Source organism: Salmo salar, chromosome ssa23, assembly GCF_905237065.1.
Source record: "Salmo salar chromosome ssa23, Ssal_v3.1, whole genome shotgun sequence".
In the NCBI taxonomy this organism is placed as follows: domain Eukaryota; kingdom Metazoa; phylum Chordata; class Actinopteri; order Salmoniformes; family Salmonidae; genus Salmo; species Salmo salar.
Window position 1 is genome coordinate 9,419,894 of NC_059464.1, and position 21,569 is coordinate 9,441,462.

General features: G+C 43.3%; 1 protein-coding gene across 1 annotated transcript in view; it reads left to right on the forward strand.

Annotated features, from left to right (window-relative positions):
- The window catches only part of LOC106584030 (inactive tyrosine-protein kinase transmembrane receptor ROR1), a 193,167-nt gene that overhangs the window by 112,703 nt on the left and 58,895 nt on the right, over nucleotides 1–21,569 (forward strand). Inside the window, 1 exon segment of the mRNA XM_014168817.2 lies at nucleotides 10,142–10,189. Coding sequence (XP_014024292.2) covers nucleotides 10,142–10,189 — 48 coding nt within the window.

Sequence of the window (21,569 nt, forward strand, 5' to 3'; positions counted from 1 at the left end):
TCTCCCTCTCGTTCTCTCTCTCTCCCTCTCGTTCTCCCTCTCTCCCTCTCGTTCTCCCTCTCGTTCTCCCTCTCTATCTCTCTCTCTCGTTCTCTCTCTCGTTCCCTCTCTCGTTCCCTCTCTCTCTCTCTTGTTCTCTCTCTCGTTCCCTCTCTCTCTCTCGTTCCCTCTCCCTCTCGTTCCCTCTCCCTCTCGTTCCCTCTCCCTCTCCCTCTCGTTCCCTCTCCCTCTCGTTCTCTCTCTCTTGTTCTCTCTCCCTCTCGTTCACTCTCTCTCTCTCTCTCTCGTTCTCTCTCTCTCTCTCTCTCCCTCTCGTCCTCTCTCTCTCTCTCTCTCTCTCTCTCTCCCTCTCGTTCTCTCTCTCTCTCATTGAGTTACCGCTGTGCTTCCTGTGAGGCGGTTTGAGGAGCTGTAGGCTACATGGCTGCAGTGTCTGGACATATGCACAGTGGCCCACCCCTCCAAACACTGCAGCCCATCCCGCACCCACTCCTCTTTAACGACGACTGGGTTTTCCAGAGAAGTGTTTAAACTTTCACCTCCATGCCAGCATTCCACTAGGACACAGGGAGAGAGAATCTGGAGAGAGGAAATATGAAATATCCCGGATCAGCGTTGCATAACCTCCCCCACTTCTAATGCGAAAAACTGATGGCCAGTTAAGATGTTGGTTTGTTATTCTTCCTGGATATTATACGATACCCCTCAATTGAATAGTTACATTCTTCAGCAAATATGAGGGGAGGAGAAGCTTGGGATCCCTTAATGGTAATGTATGAGAGCTGATCCATCACCCACATACACACACACACACACACACATATATGCACACACACACACACCGCGTGAAGGACATGAGACCCAAATCATACGATCATATTAGCCGCCAATGCATATCCACATTTCTGATAGGATTGTATTCCTCTATTCCCACCTTGGCTGACTCTCTGTCTGGCCAGAGTTTGGGTCTCCTCTCCCCTACTTCTTAAAACATCACATGTGGCGCTTTGACAGTTGAGCCGCGTAAAATATGAAGAAAGTATTTTTATAGAATACGCTCACGTCACTGTGCGATTTTTATTATCATTATCCAAACACAGCTGGAGGGATCAGACACGTTGCTCACGGAATATGGTGCGAGACATCTGCCTGATCAGATGCTCTGATGTGAGTTGGTAGCCTGTTTGAGGACAGAGAGACCACTGTTGCAGAGTCCAGGAGGTGAGCTTAACTAACATACTGTATCTCTCACGTCATCCACAAAGCTAAATGTGCTACAAATGCAGTTTGTTTGATCGTGTTCAGTGACTAAGGTATTTACAATGGTTTCTTTTTCCACACTTAGAACACAAGGAAAACACTTCTATTAACTTTTCCAACAATCAAGTATTCCGCTGGAGATTTTAGCGTACCTAAGTGAATCAGTCTGATTCCAGCAGAGTGTGTGTGTGCGAGTGTGTTTATATACATGCTTGAGTGTGTGCGTCATATGTTCATGCGTGCGTCGTATGTGTACGTAGCTCCACAATGCCACACCTGTAGTAACAGCAGAACCACTGAACCAGAGTCAGCTGTTTCCTTCGTCTCCGACCTGAATTTTTGTTCTGTTTCATCTTAGCTGGTCCAGGATCAGCCACTGTGACCGGCTCTAACCAGGCCCTATTTTTAGGCCTTCATTAGCAAATCTCCAATTTACCAGATATTCCTTGATTGTGTAATGACAGGGGTTGGCTTGGGGCAGCTTGCAGATGTGCTCTAAATGGAGGAGGGATAACAGGGCCTCTCATCTGGTTTGATATTCCCCTGGACCGACCGGACGGGATAGTTTGGCTTTTCATTAAGCAGGCCCCCTTTACAGGCCCTTCTATAGTACACTTACCAAGCCCCCCTCTCCTCTTTCTTCCCTCTCTCCACATCCACTTCCTCTGTAGGGTCCTCACCTGGCTCCGCTTCACTGGCTTCACTGTGTTAGGAGGGCCAACGGGCCGTGAAGCCTCTCTCATCTTTCCCTTCTGCCCTGTTCATTTTTCCTCTCCTCCCTCCCCTCTCACCTTTCCTCCTGGATTTTTCTTACTATGATTAAATCACAAACACTAGTCTATGTTATAACTCACGAGACTATGTTTGTAGTTTTATTAGTTAGGGTAAAACTACAACTCCCTTCCAGATCGAGCACAGACAGCAGTATCATCAACCCCCACAAGTGTGAGTGGGGCTAACTGCCAAAACATTCCACCAACACTCATTTAAATGTGTTGAAATATACCTGATTAAAATGTTGCTGTGTTTTTTACAGTCATGTTAATGTAACAGTGTTTATAGCAGGGGAGGCTGGTGGGAGGAGCGATACGAGGACGGGCTCATTGATACCGTTTGATACCATTTCATTTATTCCATTCCAGCTAGTACCATGACCCCTTCCTCCAATAGCTCCAGCCATCAACCTCCTATGGTTTATAGCCATGTTATATAGCAGTATAGCCTCATCTCATCAGCCTGCCTATCTGCCTGCCACACTAACAGGTGCAGCAGGCCTACACCATGCAGCCTCATTAGCCCAGGCTAAATTCCTGACACTACGCTGAGCTGCACTGGGCTCGTTAATTCCTCCCAACATGCCACGCGTTCAACTGCAGATTATCACCCAATTAACACCTCCCAGTCAGTCCCACCACAGCTCTCATAGGTCCTCTACTGACTCACACTCTGCCACTCCACTCTCACTGCCATGTCCCTCTGCGCTGAACCCAGCTGGTACAGCTGCTGTTGCTAAAATGTTATAAATGCAAGGGCGCCACTTTGGTTTTAGAAGTGGGGGGGATATAACCTGGCGGGGGGGTCTGGGTGTCCTCCCCCAGAATTTTTTGGAGCCATCTAAAGCTCATTTTCTGCATTTGTACACAATCCAATATGCAGTCTCTATTTAGAACAAAAAGTAAGCAAAAATGCCCATAGTCATCAAGTTATTATTTGTTTTGGGTGTGTTAGACCAAGGCCAGAGTGACAACCCACAGGACGGCAGACCCCAGAGCCAGGACTGAGCAGCCCACAGCTAGGGATTGCCTAAATACGTATCCCTGATGTGGGCATGTTTTCAATACAGACTCATTTAGTCGTACTGTATTCCATGTAAGGGATCCAGACCTTATTAAAGTTGCCCAGTATACCCTTAATCTTGTAATAAGTCAAATATAGTGATACATAACTTGACATTGTGGGAGGATAACCAACCTTCCAATTAATGGCAATGCGTTACTTAGCCACTTTAAACGCTTGGTTACACAGTTTCTTCAGATTTCTTCAGAGTGCCTTAGACCTCTGTGCCACTCAGGAGCCCCAGATAACAGTCTCCAGTATCATCATTTCCAAGCAAACACAAACAGGGAGAAGGGAGAATCTGTAGACATGCTGAGATTAAAGAACATACTCTTTGCCAGAATTCAGCCAGCCTTCATAAGACCATAACATATGCAAATATGTCCCCTTTTGTGCTTTACACCTCCAGCAGAGGAATGACATTTCTGAGTGCATGATATTCAGTTTCACTGGCATATAGCACTTCTATGAATGGTCTTAAACTGAAATAATTTATGTCTGAGATGAAATGAACATTGCTTCTCAATTGCTTCTCACATTTTTATTTGACACGTTTTGTGTCACCGGGAAAAGCCTCTATCAACCTTTGATAATGTTTGGCAACCAACTTTGGAGGTTTGTCAGACTGCATTTAAAATAGAATTTGGCTTGTCCAGTGATTGAGAGAAAATGTTGTATCTGCAAAAATTCACCTCACCTTTTGTCACAGACTGGTCTTCCCTGGCTGCCTGACTCTGCTGAGACCCCTGTCACCATCTGATCCTCCTAAAATGTGGCATGACAAAGAATTTCCTTGGTGTACATTTATACATTCATTCTATTATCTAAGAACAGAATCAATGGTTCAATAATTGAAATGACCATTATTCCCAGATCCCAGACTGTAGCTTTAAGCTACAGTCTGGGATCATTCACTTTGTATCATCACTTTGTATCATTCACTGATACTGTTAATATACTGCACAATTCACCTGAGCTCCGTAGACTGGTCTTCCCTGGCTGTCTGACCCAGCTGGGACCCATGTCACCATTTGATCCTGCTAAGACATGATGAGCATAGTGTTGTTCACTGACTGCACTAGAGCTGCATTCCCGCGGGACGCCTGCGGGACCTGCAGGTCCCGACAGAGATCATTGCTGCGCGGTCGTCCTTTTTCATGCTGTGGTCAGACAGACGACTTTGGGATGAAAATATTTTTGTCGTCCCACAGGTTATTTGGAAACGGTCGTCTTTCTGCTTTTTATGCATTAGTCTAACTATTGAATTGAAAGCACATATTTTTCACATTATTCACACATTCAGAATTCGCTGCTTCAACTTCAGTAGCCTACCTCTCCTAGTTGGGCGTGAGAGTTCAAGTGCACCTAGTATGTGTGGTGTCATTGAAATAGAGTAGGCTGCCTACATGGGCGGAGAATCAAATGATGAAAAAAATAATTATGAAATTAACTTAAATATGATTAGGCTGTAGTTTACAACAGAGTCTGTAAATAAATATTGATAATGGAAAGAAGTGGAGGGCGCTCAACCTACATAAGTCGAAGTGCAATCCAAAAATGTGATCATCATTGAAAAAGGAAAGGGCAGGGTTAGGCTATTAGGGTGACCATAGGTTAGGCTACTAGGGTGACCATAGGTTAGGCTACTAGGGTGAACATAGGTTAGGCTACTATGGTGAACATAGGTTAGGCTACTATGGTGACCATAGGTTAGGCTATTAGGGTGACCATAGGTTAGGCTACTATGGTGAACATAGGTTAGGCTACTATGGTGAACATAGGTTAGGCTACTAGGGTGAACATAGGTTAGGCTACTATGTTGAACATAGGTTAGGCTACTATGGTGAACATAGGTTAGGCTACTAGGGTGAACATAGGTTAGGCTACTATGGTGACCATAGGTTAGGCTATTAGGGTGACCATAGGTTAGGCTACTATGGTGACCATAGGTTAGGCTACTATGGTGAACATAGGTTAGGCTATTAGGGTGACCATAGGTTAGGCTACTAGGGTGAACATAGGTTAGGCTACTATGGTGAACATAGGTTAGGCTACTATGGTGAACATAGGTTAGGCTATTAGGGTGACCATAGGTTAGGCTACTATGGTGACCATAGGTTAGGCTACTAGGGTGAACATAGGTTAGGCTACTATGGTGAACATAGGTTAGGCTACTAGGGTGAACATAGGTTAGGCTACTAGGGTGAACATAGGTTAGGCTACTAGGGTGAACATAGGTTAGGCTACTAGGGTGAACATAGGTTAGGCTACTAGGGTGAACATAGGTTAGGCTACTAGGGTGAACATAGGTTAGGCTACTAGGGTGAACATAGGTTAGGCTACTAGGGTGAACATAGGTTAGGCTACTAGGGTGAACATAGGTTAGGCTACTAGGGTGACCATAGGTTAGGCTACTAGGGTGAACATAGGTTAGGCTACTAGGGTGAACATAGGTTAGGCTACTAGGGTGAACATAGGTTAGGCTACTAGGGTGAACATAGGTTAGGCTACTAGGGTGAACATAGGTTAGGCTACTAGGGTGAACATAGGTTAGGCTACTATGGTGAACATAGGTTAGGCTACTAGGGTGAACATAGGTTAGGCTACTAGGGTGAACATTGGTTAGGCTACTAGGGTGAACATAGGTTAGGCTACTAGGGTGAACATAGGTTAGGCTACTATGGTGAACATAGGTTAGGCTACTAGGGTGAACATAGGTTAGGCTACTATGGTGAACATAGGTTAGGCTACTAGGGTGAACATAGGTTAGGCTACTAGGGTGAACATAGGTTAGGCTACTAGGGTGAACATAGGTTAGGCTACTAGGGTGAACATAGGTTAGGCTACTAGGGTGAACATAGGTTAGGCTACTAGGGTGAACATAGGTTAGGCTACTATGGTGAACATAGGTTAGGCTACTAGGGTGAACATAGGTTAGGCTACTATGGTTAACATAGGTTAGGCTACTAGGGTGAACATAGGTTAGGCTACTAGGGTGAACATAGGTTAGGCTACTAGGGTGAACATAGGTTAGGCTACTATGGTGAACATAGGTTGGGCTACTATGGTGAACATAGGTTAGGCTACTATGGTGAACATAGGTTAGGCTACTATGGTGAACATAGGTTAGGCTACTAGGGTGAACATAGGTTAGGCTACTAGGGTGAACATAGGTTAGGCTACTAGGGTGAACATAGGTTAGGCTATTAGGGTGAACATAGGTTAGGCTACTAGGGTGAACATAGGTTAGGCTACTAGGGTGAACATAAGGCTACTAGGGTGAACATAGGTTAGGCTACTAGGGTGAACATAGGTTAGGCTACTAGGGTGAACATAGGTTAGGCTACTATGGTGAACATAGGTTAGGCTACTAGGGTTAACATAGGTTAGGCTACTAGGGTGAACATAGGTTAGGCTACTAGGGTGAACATAGGTTAGGCTACTAGGGTGAACATAGGTTAGGCTACTAGGGTGAACATAGGTTAGGCTACTATGGTGAACATAGGTTAGGCTACTAGGGTTAACATAGGTTAGGCTACTAGGGTGAACATAAGGCTACTATGGTGAACATAGGTTGGGCTACTATGGTGAACATAGGTTGGGCTACTATGGTGAACATAGGTTGGGCTACTATGGTGAACATAGGTTGGGCTACTATGGTGAACATAGGTTGGGCTACTATGGTGAACATAGGTTAGGCTACTATGGTGAACATAGGTTAGGCTACTAGGGTGAACATAGGTTAGGCTACTAGGGTGAACATAGGTTAGGCTACTAGGGTGAACATAAGGCTACTAGGGTGAACATAAGGCTACTAGGGTGAACATAGGTTAGGCTACTAGGGTGAACATAGGTTAGGCTACTAGGGTGAACATAGGTTAGGCTACTAGGGTGAACATAGGTTAGGCTACTAGGGTGAACATAGGTTAGGCTACTAGGGTGAACATAGGTTAGGCTATTAGGGTGAACATAGGTTAGGCTACTATGGTGAACATAGGTTAGGCTACTAGGGTTAACATAGGTTAGGCTACTAGGGTGAACATAAGGCTACTAGGGTGAACATAGGTTAGGCTACTAGGGTTAACATAGGTTAGGCTACTAGGGTGAACATAAGGCTACTAGGGTGAACATAGGTTAGGCTACTAGGGTGAACATAGGTTAGGCTACTATGGTGAACATAAGGCTACTAGGGTGAACATAGGTTAGGCTACTAGGGTGAACATAGGTTAGGCTACTATGGTGAACATAGGTTAGGCTATTAGGGTGAACATAGGTTAGGCTACTAGGGTGAACATAGGTTAGGCTACTAGGGTGAACATAGGTTAGGCTACTAGGGTGAACATAGGTTAGGCTACTATGGTGAACATAGGTTAGGCTACTAGGGTGAACATAGGTTAGGCTACTAGGGTGAACATAGGTTAGGCTACTAGGGTGAACATAGGTTAGGCTACTACTAAGTATCGATTACCCATTTATTTGTCTCTGCCTGCAAATCGTCCTCCTAAAAGGTAGGCTATATCCTATAGGACTATGCAAAACGTAGCAAGTGTCACTGTCATAATTCTTGCTGTTTCCAGTTCAGTAGCCATACCTGTGAGATCAGGTGTGCATGTGGTCTCAGTTAAATAGAGTAGGCTATAGCCTATGTAGAGAAGCACGGGACACTTATCTTTGAAAGGAAATGTACTTCCTAAATAGGCCTATGATTAGACTATAGTTTACTACATTGACTAGAAATAGGCCTAAATATTGGTCACCCATATTTCTCCATCTGAAAATCTTCCCACTCCTAAAAGATAGGCTATAAAAATTGCTCAAGAGAAAGTGCAAGTTTCGCCAACTCTGCTCTCTTCAAACTACATCAAACATATTGGCTGATTTAGCCCCGCAATACAATGTAAGGGCCATGTGAGAATCTCTGGTAATTTAAGCTATTTATGAAGTTATTTTTTGCTGGGACCATGGCTGGCAAGTGAGCTGCGTCACATAAGCCTAAAATAACATTACAGGACTGCGGTTGAGTTTGGGACCAGTTCTTGCAGTAGCGAGTGGGAGTCAGACAGAAAGCCAGCGGGTGCGGGAGCACGATGAAAAAATTGGTCCTGTGCAGACCTCTACTGTGCACCATGACAGTGAAACCTGCAACGTTAGAGCTGTTTATTACTGTGTCACTGTGAAAAGTAGGGAATTAGCTAGGGAAACTAACAGATTCATAATGTTACATTGCCTTCCTGACAAATAAAACTCAAATTGCACAGAAAAATTGTCAGAATATCAATCTTCAATTGTTTGGCCGATGGTTTCATTGTTTGATTCAGGTCTAGTTTGATTGAGGCAAAAATAATAGCTAATGTAAGCCAAATTTTGGGCAGCTCTCTCTCCAATGGCAAATCAACTGGCTAAAGCTAGCCAAGTTCATTTACTTCCGAAACGGGACAAAAGAAAGACTACAAAACATTTCCATACAAACAACTGCTGTTGGATAGTAATACTAATACTCATATCGCTATCTGTCAGATATCTAGAGGCTAGAGCTGACCTGATAGCTACTGTACTAGCTAGCGTGGCTTATACATACATTCACCTCAGTCGAGAGGAGATGAAACATTAGCTAAAGTAACATGTCAGTTACAGTACTAGCTCAGCACTGCGAATAAACACTAGTTTAGTTTTTTAACAGCAGTTACCTTGCCAGCTACATCAGTCAACTAAAGAAAAACTGGGGGCGGGACAAAAATACAATTTAAGAATGTGTAGGGGACATGACCCCTCCATCCCCAGTGAAAGTTGCGCCCCTGCATAAATGTGTTATTTTAAATCGTGAAATGTATAAAAATGAGACCTTGCTAATGTTGTGTTTGATTTTGATTATCATATTTTGCTACTGGAGGATAGTGTATAGTATATTGTATGATATATTATAGATAGGATAGTGAAGTGAGTGAGTACACTTTGAGTCTGTTTGAAAGGTCCTGGTGAGCAGGTGTGGCTCCAGTAAGGTTACAGTACAGTCTGAGGCTGTGACAGAGAAGGCCCATGTCTGTCTGTCCATCTGTCAGCACTCTGTCCATCCGTCAAATGAAACAAACACAGTGGCCTGCAGAGAGGCTGTGAGAGTCTGTCCCATTAAACACCCTCACTCCAACATGGCTGTGGGAACTCACTACATAACAGAGAGACACACAGATAGAGGGAGAGAAAGAGAAACATGAGAGAGAGTGTAGAGAAAGAGTGGCTGAAAGATAGGGGTGCAGTGAGAGGGAAGAAGTAAAAGTCTGGAGAAAGGGTGTGTGTGTGTGTGTGTGTGTGTGTGTGTGTGTGTGTGTGTGTGTGTGTGTGTGTGTGTGTGTGTGTGTGTGTGTGTGTGTGTGTGTGTGTGTGAGAGAGAGAATATCCCCCGCACCACAGCTCCTGCCTCCTGCTGTAAACCCACTGTTTATTGTCCAGTGCAGAGATATTACATTGGACAGATATCACCTCTTGGCCTGTGGACAGTGGATGTGAATAGTTCACTCTGCCTGCAGCCTAATATCTGGTTATGAAACACCAGCTGTGTCCCAAATGGCACCCTGCTCCCTATATAGTGCGCTACTTTTGAAAAAGGGTCCCATAGGGGAAAAGGGTACCCATTTGGGATGCGGACACAGAGAGGAGAGCTGTCTGTCGTCAAGTATTAATAATACCGTAGCCTACTGGGGCATGACTCTATGATGTCCCCTGTCTGATACTACCAGCGTCTGGTCTTCAGGAATAACATTATTATTACCCAGGGATGACCTGTTTTAACCGTGTTTATCTTTTCATTTCAAATGTAGAACTCGCCCAAGAAGCATCAGGAAGTTTGCTTTTCTCTCTGTCTGTGGAACTGACTCATGCTGAATGATACCGTCCTACCCCCGATGCCACTTCGTTTTGGGTCACAGTAGAGCCTCAGAACCCAGCCATCACCATGTCTTGAGACATCTTGAGACGCTGGGTATGCTGATAGCAGTAGTACTGCAGAAGCAACCTACTAACCATATGATCTCCTCCTCTCTCTCTACAGGGTTTGAAGACCCTAGTGTTATGGCCGCTTCCACTTGGAACAGCTCAGGTGAGAGATCGCACACACACACACACACACACAGTGGGGTACACAAACAAACAAACAAACAAAGATAAACAAGCCAGTTAGAATGACACAGTTGTGACTTACATGTAGAGACATGGATGGGACAAAGATGAACCAATGTGTGGGCTTGTTAACTGTGATGCTGATTTTGTCCAGTTGTGTCAATGTGGTTTACTCGATGCACTTCGGACCACAATTCACGTCACTGGTCCTGTGTTGTTTGTGTGTATCAGCTGTTCCACTTGGCTATGCCTTCCACACGGTGGCTAAGATCTTATTCGAAGCCAAGGCAGAAGGAATCCTGTACTGTTTGTATTTCAGCAGCGCTCCACTGTACGTAGGTTACAGTACAACGCTGTGGCTAGCTTGCTAACATCGGGCTCTGTTATCTGATGGAAGCATGCTGATTGGCCAAGTGTTGTGTCTGGAGCCAGAATGTGTTCTTTATTCGTCGAGCAGACACCATTCAGGTCCTATGACAGCAGCCGAGTCAATCTGCATACTCCATTTGCAGGAAAGTTTCATGTTTTATTGTCACGTGCACAAGTACAGTGAAATGTCTTTCTTGCAGACTCTAAACCCACCAATGTAGTAATCAATATCAGTTTAGTACTAAAAATAACAGACGGTAAAACAAAAACACACAAGAAATAAAAATAAGAAGAACACGAGAAAGTATGTAAGCTATATACAGGGTCAGTTCCAATACCATATTTACAATGTGCAGGGATACTGGGGTGATAGAGGTAGTCTGTATAAATGTGTGTGTGTGTGTGTGTGTGTGTGTGTGTGTGTGTGTGTGTGTGTGTGTGTGTGTGTGTGTGTGTGTGTGTGTGAAATATATAAACGCAACATTTAAAGTGTTGGTCACATGTTTCATGAGCTGAAATAAAAGATCCCAGAAATGTTCTTATTCCTCTCAAATGTTGTGCGCAAATTTGTTTACATCCCTGTTAGTGAGCATTTCTCCTTTGCCAAGATAATCCATTCACCTGACCGGTGTGGCATATCGAGAAGCTGATTAAACAGCATGATCATTACACAGGTGCACCTTGTGCTGGGGACAGTAAAAGGCCACTCTAAAATGTGCAGTTTTGACACACAACACAATGCCACAGATGTCTCAAGTTATGAGGGAGAGTGCAGTTGGCATGCTGACTGCAGGAATGTCCACCAGAGCTGTTGTCAGAGAATATGAATTTCTCTACCATAACTCGCCTCCAAAGTTGTTTTAGATAATGTGGCAGTACGTTCAACCGGCCTCACAACCGCAGACCACGTGTATGGTGTTGTGTGGGCGAACGATTTGCTGATGTCAACGTTGTGAATAGAGTGCCGAATGGCGGAAGTGGGGTTATGGTATGGGCAGGCATAAGCTACGGACAACAAACACAATTGCATTTGATCAATGGTAATTTGAATGCACAGAGATACCGTGATGAGATCCTGAGGCCCATTGTCGTGCCATTCATCTGGTGCCCATCACCTCATGTTTCAGCATGATAATGCAGGGCCCCATGCCGCAAGGATCTGTACACATCTCCTGGAAGCTGAAAATGTCCCAGTTCTTCCATGGCCTGCATACTCACCAGACATGTCACGCATCAAGCATGTTTAGGATGCTCTGGATCGACGTATACAACAGCGTGTTCCAGTTCCCACCAATATCCAGCAACTTCACACAGCCATTGAAGAGGAGTGGGACAACATTACACATGCCACAATCAACAGCCTGATCAACTCTATGTAAAGGAGATGTGTCATGCTGCATGAGGCAAATGGTGGTCACACCAGATACTGACTGGTTTTCTGATCCACGCCCCTACCTTTTTATTTTTAAGGTATCTGTGACCAACAGATGCATATCTATATTCCCAGTCATGTGAAATCCATAGATTAGGGCCTAATGAAGGTATTTTAATTGACTGATTTCCTTATGAACTGTAACTCAGTAAAATCTTTAAAATTGTTGCATGTTGCGTTTATATTTTTGTTCAGTGTATTTAGCAGTCTTATGGCTTGGGGATACAAGCTGTTCAGGAGCCTGTTGGTGTCAGACTTGATGCCCCGGTACTGGTTCCTATGAGGAAGCAGAGAGACCAGTCTATGGATTGGGTGGCTGGAGTCTTTAACGATTTTCCGGGGGCTCCTCCTGATGGGGAAGAGGTGCTGTCACCATTTTAGTGATTTGGACACCAAGGAACTTGAAGCTCTCGACCGACACTACTGCTGCCTCGATGTGGATGGGATACTGCCGCCCTGTTGCCTGTAGTCCACGATCAGCTCCTTGGTCTTATTCCAAGGAGCTGTCATTTAGCTTAGCCCTGTCATTTACCTTAGCGCCAACCTCAGTGTTAATCCAGGGCTTTTAATTAGGGAAGCAGCGAACCTTCATTGTGGGGACAACGTTGCAGATGCACTTCCTAATGAAGCCGGTGACAGAGTTGGCTAGCTCATCAATGTTATCTGCAGAATCTCTGAACATATTCCAACCACCCGCTCGCAAAGCAGTCTCTGATTCTGATGACCATGTCTCAACGGAGCGAGTCACAGGTACTTCCTGAAGGAGACTCATTATTGTCGCTGTCTGACTTGGATGACAGAGCTGGTGATATTTTACAGCTCTTGAAACCGGAGTCTCTTTTTCCTGGGGTTTTCCCATAGACATATATACTGTATGTTTATGTACTGTACACCATTGGGTTTTCCACACCTTGTAGTGAGGCGGAGTTGGCTGACAGTACGGCACCGTTGTGGTTAAGATACATAGATGATGTTGTAACAGCTTTGCATCACCTACACTGTTACATTATGGAAAATCCTAGTGAGAATACAAAGTGATTATACACTTACTGTGCTTGTAATATGTTTGGCTCGTCTTGATAGTATAAGTTTCCATCTAGCTTTCACACACACGCAAGCAGGCACACACGCGCGCACACACACACTCCTGGTAGTTATTTTGCTTTGAAAAGGTCTAATATGGATTTAGAGTTTCACCTTTGCCAGAGCGGGCTGCAGTGTAGAGCCAGGTAGCTCATCATCCTTCCCATGTTATGTTAGCTGTGCTCCAGCTCAGGTTTCTAGCCTGTCTCCTGCTGTGAGGTCCAGGCCAGCAGACGGTCTATGGCAGTATTAGGTCTGTATTAAAAGTTGCACTACGCAGAAATCGATCCGCCATTTCCTGATTGCTAGAACTCGAATAGTTCGCCTAATTTCAGTTTATGTGACAAAATAAGCTAGGATAGTGTAGAGAATCATTGTACCATCTAAGCCGCTGTGAAATATATTTTCCATAACCAAAAATATTGTTGTTTCGTCTGTTTTGAATGTTGTGTACAAAACCGAAAGTAAAAGATGCAAAAACAAAACTTAAGAACGGGGAGCATAGAAATAGCCCACATAGAACACATCTACCGCTTCTTAGACTTGCTTTCGATTATAATGATAGATCTATAACTCATATTTCTTTGCGAATTTTGTCAGGTCACCCAAAAAGTGACATATTGCCACTTTAACCAGTGACTCACTTACAGTAGAGGTAGAATGCTGCTGAAGTAGGGTGATTTGGGTGGGTTTGACATGTGACACACTGTGTGTGTGTGTGTGTGTGTGTGCTTTCCCCTCTCAGACACAGGTCCAAACAAAAGTCACTGTAATAAAGAGAGGGGCGATGATGGGAACAATTTAGTAATCTGGTGATGTTAAAGAAATGTCATGAGCCCGGCTGAGTTTTGGTTTCGGAGGGATTGGGTTGCCAATCACTACAACACTCCACACAAGCCAATTAGGGGAAGAATGGGTTTGTTGTACGAACATTGGCAGGACATATCTCTCCTCCTTTCTCTTCCATCTCTATTATCTATCATTATGGCAGTCAGTGGAGTGTGCAAGCAGGCTGTTCCAAAAGTCATTTCAGAAGGAAAGTGCATCGTATAAATATTTTTTACCATTTTATTCAGCAATGAATAATGAAAGTCTTGGCGATATAGGCTCTGCTCCTTCAGGGTAACTCACTGCCTGAGTAAAAGATCCATATAAAATATAGTCTACGGGCAGTGAGTGCGGTAAACTATACCAATCCCCCAGGCAGGAACACAGAATCTAACAGGTGGAGAGGCAGGGTGGTGGTGGGAGCAAGAAGCCAGTGCATAGTACCAGTAGCAGCAAACGATAGCCGGATGGGAGAGCAGACCCGTATAGCTTAAATACCCAACCAATAAGGTAGGCATGATTGATACAAGCCTCTAATTTCTGAACTGGTTCCGCATAATTTCAAAATAAACTAAAACACCACGTAAAAATATGTTTAACAATTTATTCAGCAATGGATAATGCAAGTCTTGGCGATGTAGTCTCTGCTCCTTCAGGGTAACTCACTGTCCGAGCAAAGCGAGCTATACCAATCCCCAAAACAGCAGAACCTTACGCCAGACGACTACGTGCAGCAACGTCAGAAGCACTGTTGAAATATTACCGAATGACCACCTAAAGTCATCCTATCACGCAAATCAGTCCTAAATAGAATGTTAACCATACGTGCATACTGAGCAACGTATAACTCCTATCCCTCCCTTGATGACGTACCGCCGGGTACCCTCGCTGGAGGCAAGATGAGCTTCATCTTGGCACACGTGACCATCTTTCCTATCTGCCACAAAGCAGTGTGAACCCAGCCGCCCTAAAGAAGCACCGCCGTGTGTTATCACTGAACTGTATCAATAGCCTAATCATCTATGGCCTACTATAAGCAACCTAAGTAATAAGCACCCAGCCAACCACCTGTACTGATATGCACTGAACTTCATTACGATGACTACCGAAGCGAAGCTATTGACTGTGGGCTGAACGCCGACATAGTGAACTATATAAGTCACGGGATCTCGCAGATGAACTCATCACTTTTGGCATCCAAAATCTCCTTGGCGTTTAATCTAATATAGCGTTCGTAGGAAGTAGAAGACCACGCCCTATGTTCTTCAGTGTGGATGCAGGGACAGATAGAGAAGCCGAAAACCCTGTATCTTGTCATTGATAACGAGAGACATAGACCCCGTAGATTACAAAATAAGCCTGCATATAAGAGAGTCTGAATAAGCTCTAACAAACCTTCCCATAAGAGGCAATGAACACTTGATCGCCGGCACTGATCGTCATGTGGGTGTTTAGCAAGCCCAGCACATGCTAGATCATGGTAGTATCAACAACCCATTCAACACGGCTGAAACTATCGCAAGCCTTGATTAGTCATCGCGCAGCTATACTCGTCAATTTCCCCACTAAGGTCCAGGGTGAGAACTTAAAGTCTGAGGAGGAAAGGGGAGGGTTGGGCAGAAGTATCTTCTGTGAATATACTGAAAAGACCCAGTAATGTTTAGCCGATGACAGACTAAACACCATTCAAGTAGCACAAGAGATCCTGAATACTTGACTGCTGTACAGTTCTTGTAGAACCCACACATTAGGACCAGCACAAGTTGCTTCGGTGGTATAAGATGCCTGCACACGCACTATGTACAAGCATGCATGATAACACCAGGGGCGAAAATCTGATATCAACTTTGGAGGGGACAATTACATTAAATTTTCTCAAGAGCAATTCCTGAGGGGAACACCAAAAGTAGTGCTGTAACACATAGCCTACGTTTAATATGGTAAATGTATATTGAGGAACCAAAGAAATAAGGTGTTTGCCATACTCCTAACTAACGGTACCCAAAACTACACAACTAATCACAACAGCAATACCATTGCCTTTAACAAATCTTAGTTCAGTCACCAGTTTAAGTTGAGAGTGGGGGTATCCATGGCATTTTCCAATTATGTTCCTATTTTACAAGTAAAATTGAGAACCTTTCATAATGTTGCCAAACAAAGACTCAACAAACATACCTGAGACTCCCTGTCTCTGCCAGTCTGTCCCTGCATATCTGTCCCCAACTCTGCTGTCTGTGTGCCATCTGTTGCCTGCTCTGCCTAATGACATCATTGTGAAACATTCCATTAGCATTTCACTTCTTTCTTATGAACATTTTATCAACTAGTCTGAGATATTAGGCTACTAGGGTTCTTACTTTGCGTTTTGGTGTACTGAAAAATACTCTGATGTCCGTCTTTTTTCTGCCATTTTTCTGCCATTTTTCTACCTGGTTGGCTACACACACACAGTATGTAGGTTATTTACAGTAGGAGATGGGCTTCTATCATCTTATCTTCTATCATTCTATTTGGGCTTCGATCTAAAAGGTAGCTAGCAAATGTGAAACGGATTGCAGTGACAAGAGTTGACAGCTGTATGAGTTCACCATTTACACAGCATATGCTGCAACCTTTTGTAATTTTAATCTTTTGTTTCATATTGACTGGCTTCTAACAATAGCTGAATTTGCAAAGCTAGCGAGCACCAATTCAGTGGTGTTTGCTATAATCTTTGCTACCCGGGTTAAATAAAGGTGAAATAAAATATATAAATAAAAGTTCCCTTGCGACAATTTAGCTTTTGCAACGAGACCATTACATATATTTAAAACAATGGTAGAAGAGAGTGTAGTTCTGTTCAGTTTATCGCTAACCTTATCACAGGGACTTTGAAGCACTAACTTACATCATCTGCATGCTGATCTTGGAATAAATTGACGATAGAAAAGATTGCATCTTTGACGACGCCACATAAATGGAATAGGTACTAGCTAGCTTAATAGTTAATATTTGCGCGCTAGCTCTGCATATTCAGCTAGTGTGTGTGCGCGATTGACTGGATTAACCTCACGTCAGTTACGTGCATTGAGTGCCTTTCAGACAGTAGATACGACCTCTCTGTTACGGAGCAAGCTAAGGAACTGGCAGTGGATCAAACCATTGTGAGGCAAAGGGTGGGGGGGTTGCAATCTTTTGAAACTTAAAAACGCGCTATTAAGTGTCTATAATCAGCACAATTGCTTTCATTGCGTATTATTAATATTATTTAAATTACATAGTTACGTTTCAGTGATATATTGGGGGGGACAAATCATATTTTTCCCAGGATGGGGGGGTCGTGTGTCCCCCGTCCCCCCCGGGATTTCCGCCCCTGGATAACACACATAAACTTGCTTACTACTGTCCTAAAATGGTGTGCCATGGTACTGCAATGCTCCAGCAGATGCTGTGGAAAGAATAGCTAGTGTTGGCCCGGCGTCTTCCATTGTTTGGCCAGGGCAGGCTGTCATTGTAAATAAGAATTTGCTCTTAACTGACTTGCCTAGTTAAATAAGGTTAAATAAAATATTTTTTTTGCCAAGATAATTCATCCACCAGACAGGTGTAGCATATCAAGAAGCCGATTAAACAGCATGATCATTACACAGGTGCACCTTGTGCTGGGGACAATAAAAGGCCACTCTAAAATGTGCAGGTGTGTCACACAACACAATGCCACTGTCTCAAATTTTGAGGGAGCGTGCAGTTGGCATGCTGACTGCAGGAATGTCCACCAAAACTGTTGCCAGGGAATTGAATGTTGTTTCTCTACCATAAGCCGCCTCCAACGTCATTCTAGAGAATTTGGCAGTATGTCCAACGGCCTCACAACCGCAGACCACGTGTAATCATGCCAGCCCAAGACCTCCACATCCGGCTTCTTTACCTGTGGGATCGTCTGAGACCAGCCACCTGGACAGTTTGAAACTGGGGAGTATTTTTGTCTGTAAATAAAGCCCTTTAGTGGGGAAAAACTCATTCTGATTGGCTGGGTCTGGCTGCCCAGTGGGTGGGCCTGGCTCCCAAGTGGGTGGGCCTGTGCCCACCCATGCCTGCGCCCCTTCCCAGTCATGTGAAATCCATAGATTAAGGCCTAAGGAATTTATTTCAATTGACTGATTTCCTTATATGAAATCTAACTCAGTAACATTGTTGAAATTATGTCATGTTGCGTTTTTTTTTTTTTTTTTTTTTTTTAAATCTTTATTTTAACAGGGAAAACAGACTGAGACCTGGATCTCTTTTACGGCTGTGCCCTGTGTAAACATGTTGACATGTACAGTTTTCGGCATACAGACAAGAACATTTGAAACATACAAAACAAAGACACAATTTTGTTCAGTATAGTATGAAAGACATGAAAAAAACCAAATGCTCATAAAATGAATTAATACCAGTACTAATATATGACTAGAATGAAGTGCTCGCTACAATAGTATAGAGTAAGACCAGCCACTACAATAATACTACTAGAACACAAGATGGGTGTGTAAAATGCATGACACATGACTAGAAATGCTAATAAATAGCCTAAATCTACTGCTGCAAATAAGAATGAAGTAAATATACAGTTGAAGTCAGAAGTTTACATACACCTTAGCCAAGTACATTTAAACTCAGTTTTTCACAATTCCTGACATTTAATCCTAGTAAAAATTCCCTGTCTTAAGTCAGTTAGGATCACCACTTTATTTTAAGAATGTGAAATGTCAGAATAATAGTAGCGAGAATGATTGATTTATTTCAGCTTTTATTTCTTTCATCACATTCCCAGTGGGTCAGAAGTTTACATACACTCAATTAGTATTTAGTAGCATTGCCTTTAAATTGTGGTCAAACGTGGGATAAACATTTCGGGTAGCCTTCCTCAAGCTTCCCACAATAAGTTGGGTGAATTTTGGCCCATTCCTCCTGACAGAGCTGGTGTAATTGAGTCAGGTTTGTAGGCCTCCTTGCTCGCACACGCTTTTTCAGTTCTGCCCACAAATCTTCTATAGGATTGAGGTCAGGGCTTTGTGATGGCCACTCCAATACATTGACTTTGTTGTCCTTAACCTCTCTAGGGTAGGTGGCACCAAATCGTCCCACCTACGTAACAGCCAGTGTAATCCCGTGGCGCGTTATTCAAAACCCTCAAAAATGCAAAAACTTCAATTTTTCAAACATATGACTATTTTACACCATTTTAAAGACAAGACTCTCGTTAATCTAACCACACTGTCCGATTTCAAAAAGGCTTTACAACGAAAGCAAAACATTAGATTATGTCAGCAGAGTACCCAGCCAGAAATAATCAGACACCCATTTTTCAAGCTAGCATATAATGTCACATAAACCCAAACCACAGCTAAATGCAGCACTAACCTTTGATGATCTTCATCAGATGACAACCCTAGGACATTATGTTATACAATACAGGCATGTTTTGTTCAATCAAGTTCATATTTATATCAAAAACCAGCTTTTTACATTAGCATGTGACTAGAATGTGACTAGCATTCCCACCGAACACTGCCGGTGAATTTACTAAATTACTCACGATAAACGTTCACAAAAAGCATAACAATTATTTTAAGAATTATAGATACAGAACTCCTCTATGCACTCGATATGTCCGATTTTAAAATAGCTTTTCGGTGAAAGCACATTTTGCAATATTCTCAGTAGATAGCCCGGCATCACAGGGCTAGCTATTTAGACACCCAGCAAATTTAGCACTCACCAAAGTCAGATTTACTATAAGAAAAATGTTATTACCTTTGCTGTCTTCGTCAGAATGCACTCCCATATCTTCTACTTCAATAACAAATGTTGGTTTGGTTCAAAATAATCCATAGTTATATCCAAACAGCGGCGTTTTGTTCGTGCGTTCAAGACACTATCCGAAAGGGTAAATAAGGGTGACGAGCATGGCGCAATTCGTGACAAAAAATGTCTAAATATTCCATTACCGTACTTCGAAGCATGTCAACCGCTGTTTAAAATACATTTTTATGCCATTTTTCTCATAAAAAAGCGATAATATTAAGACCGGGAATCTGCGTTTAGGTAAACAGACTAAAGAAAATAAAGCATTCGGTCGACTCGGGCACGCGCCTAAGCCCATAGTACTCTGATCGGCCACTTGCCAAAAGCGATAAAGTGTTTCAGCCAGAGCCTGCCTCGATATCGTTCAGCTTTTTCCCGGGCTCTGAGAGCCTATGGGAGCCGTAGGAAGTGTCACGTTAGAGCAAAGATCCTCAGTCTTCAATAAAAAGAGCCAAGATGAAACATAACTTCTCAGATAGGCCACTTCCTGCATGGAATCTTCTCAGGTTTTGGCCTGCCATTTGAGTTCTGTTATACTCACAGACACCATTCAAACAGTTTTAGAAACTTTAGGGTGTTTTCTATCCAAAGCCAATAATTATATGCATATTCTAGTTACTGGGCAGGAGTAGTAACCAGATTAAATCGGGTACGTTTTTTATCCGGCCGTGTCAATACTGCCCCCTAGCCCTAACAGGTTAAGCCATTTTGCCACAACTTTGGAAGTATGCTTGGGTTCATTGTCCATTTGGAAGACCCATTTACATCAAGTTTTAACTGCCTGACTGATGTCTTGAGATGTTGCTTCAATATATCCACATAATTTTACTTCCTTATGATGCCATCTATTTTGTGACGTGCACCAATCATTCCTGCAGCAAAGCACCCCCACAACATGATGCTGCCACGCCCGTGCTTCAAGGTTGGGATGGTGTTCTTCGGCTTGCAAGCCTCCCCCTTTTTCCACCAAACATAACGATGGTCATGACGGCCAAACAGTTCTATTTTTGTTTCAGAGGACATTTCTCCAAAAAGTACGATCTTTGTCCCCATGTGCAGTTGCAAACCGTAGTCTGGCTTTTTTTATGGTGGTTTCGGAGCAGTGGCTTCTTCCTTGCTGAGTGGCCTTTCAGGTTATGTCGATATAGGACTCGTTTTACTGTGGATATAGATACTTTTGTACCTGTTTCCTCCAGCATCTTTACAGGGTCCTTTGCTGTTGTTCTGGGATTGATTTGCACTTTTCGCACCAAAGTACATTCATCTCTAGTAGACAGAACGCGTCTCCCTCCTGAGCGGTATGACGGCTGCGTGGTCCCATGGTGTTTATACTTGCATACTATTGTTTGTACAGATGAACTTGGTATCTTCAGGCATTTGGAAATTGCTCCCAATGATGAACCAGATTTGTGGAGGTCTACAATTTTTTTTCTGAATCTTGGCTAATTTCTTTTGATTTTCCCATGATGTCAAGCAAAGAGAAACTGAGTTTGAAGGTAGGCCTTGAAATACATCCAATTGACTCAAATGACGTCAGTTAGCCTATCAGAAGCTGCTAAAGCCATGACATCCTTTTGTGGAATTTTCCAAGCTGTTTAAAGGCACAATCAGCTTAGTGTATGTAAACTTGAAATAATCTGTCTATTAACAATTGTTGTAAAAATGACTTGTCATGCACAAAGTAGATGTCCTTTCCGACTTGCCAAAACTATAGTTTGTTAACAAGAAATTTGTGGATTCTTTGAAAAACGAGTTTTAATGACCCCAAGCTAAGTGAATGTAAACTTCCGACCTCAACTGTAACTACGTTGACTGA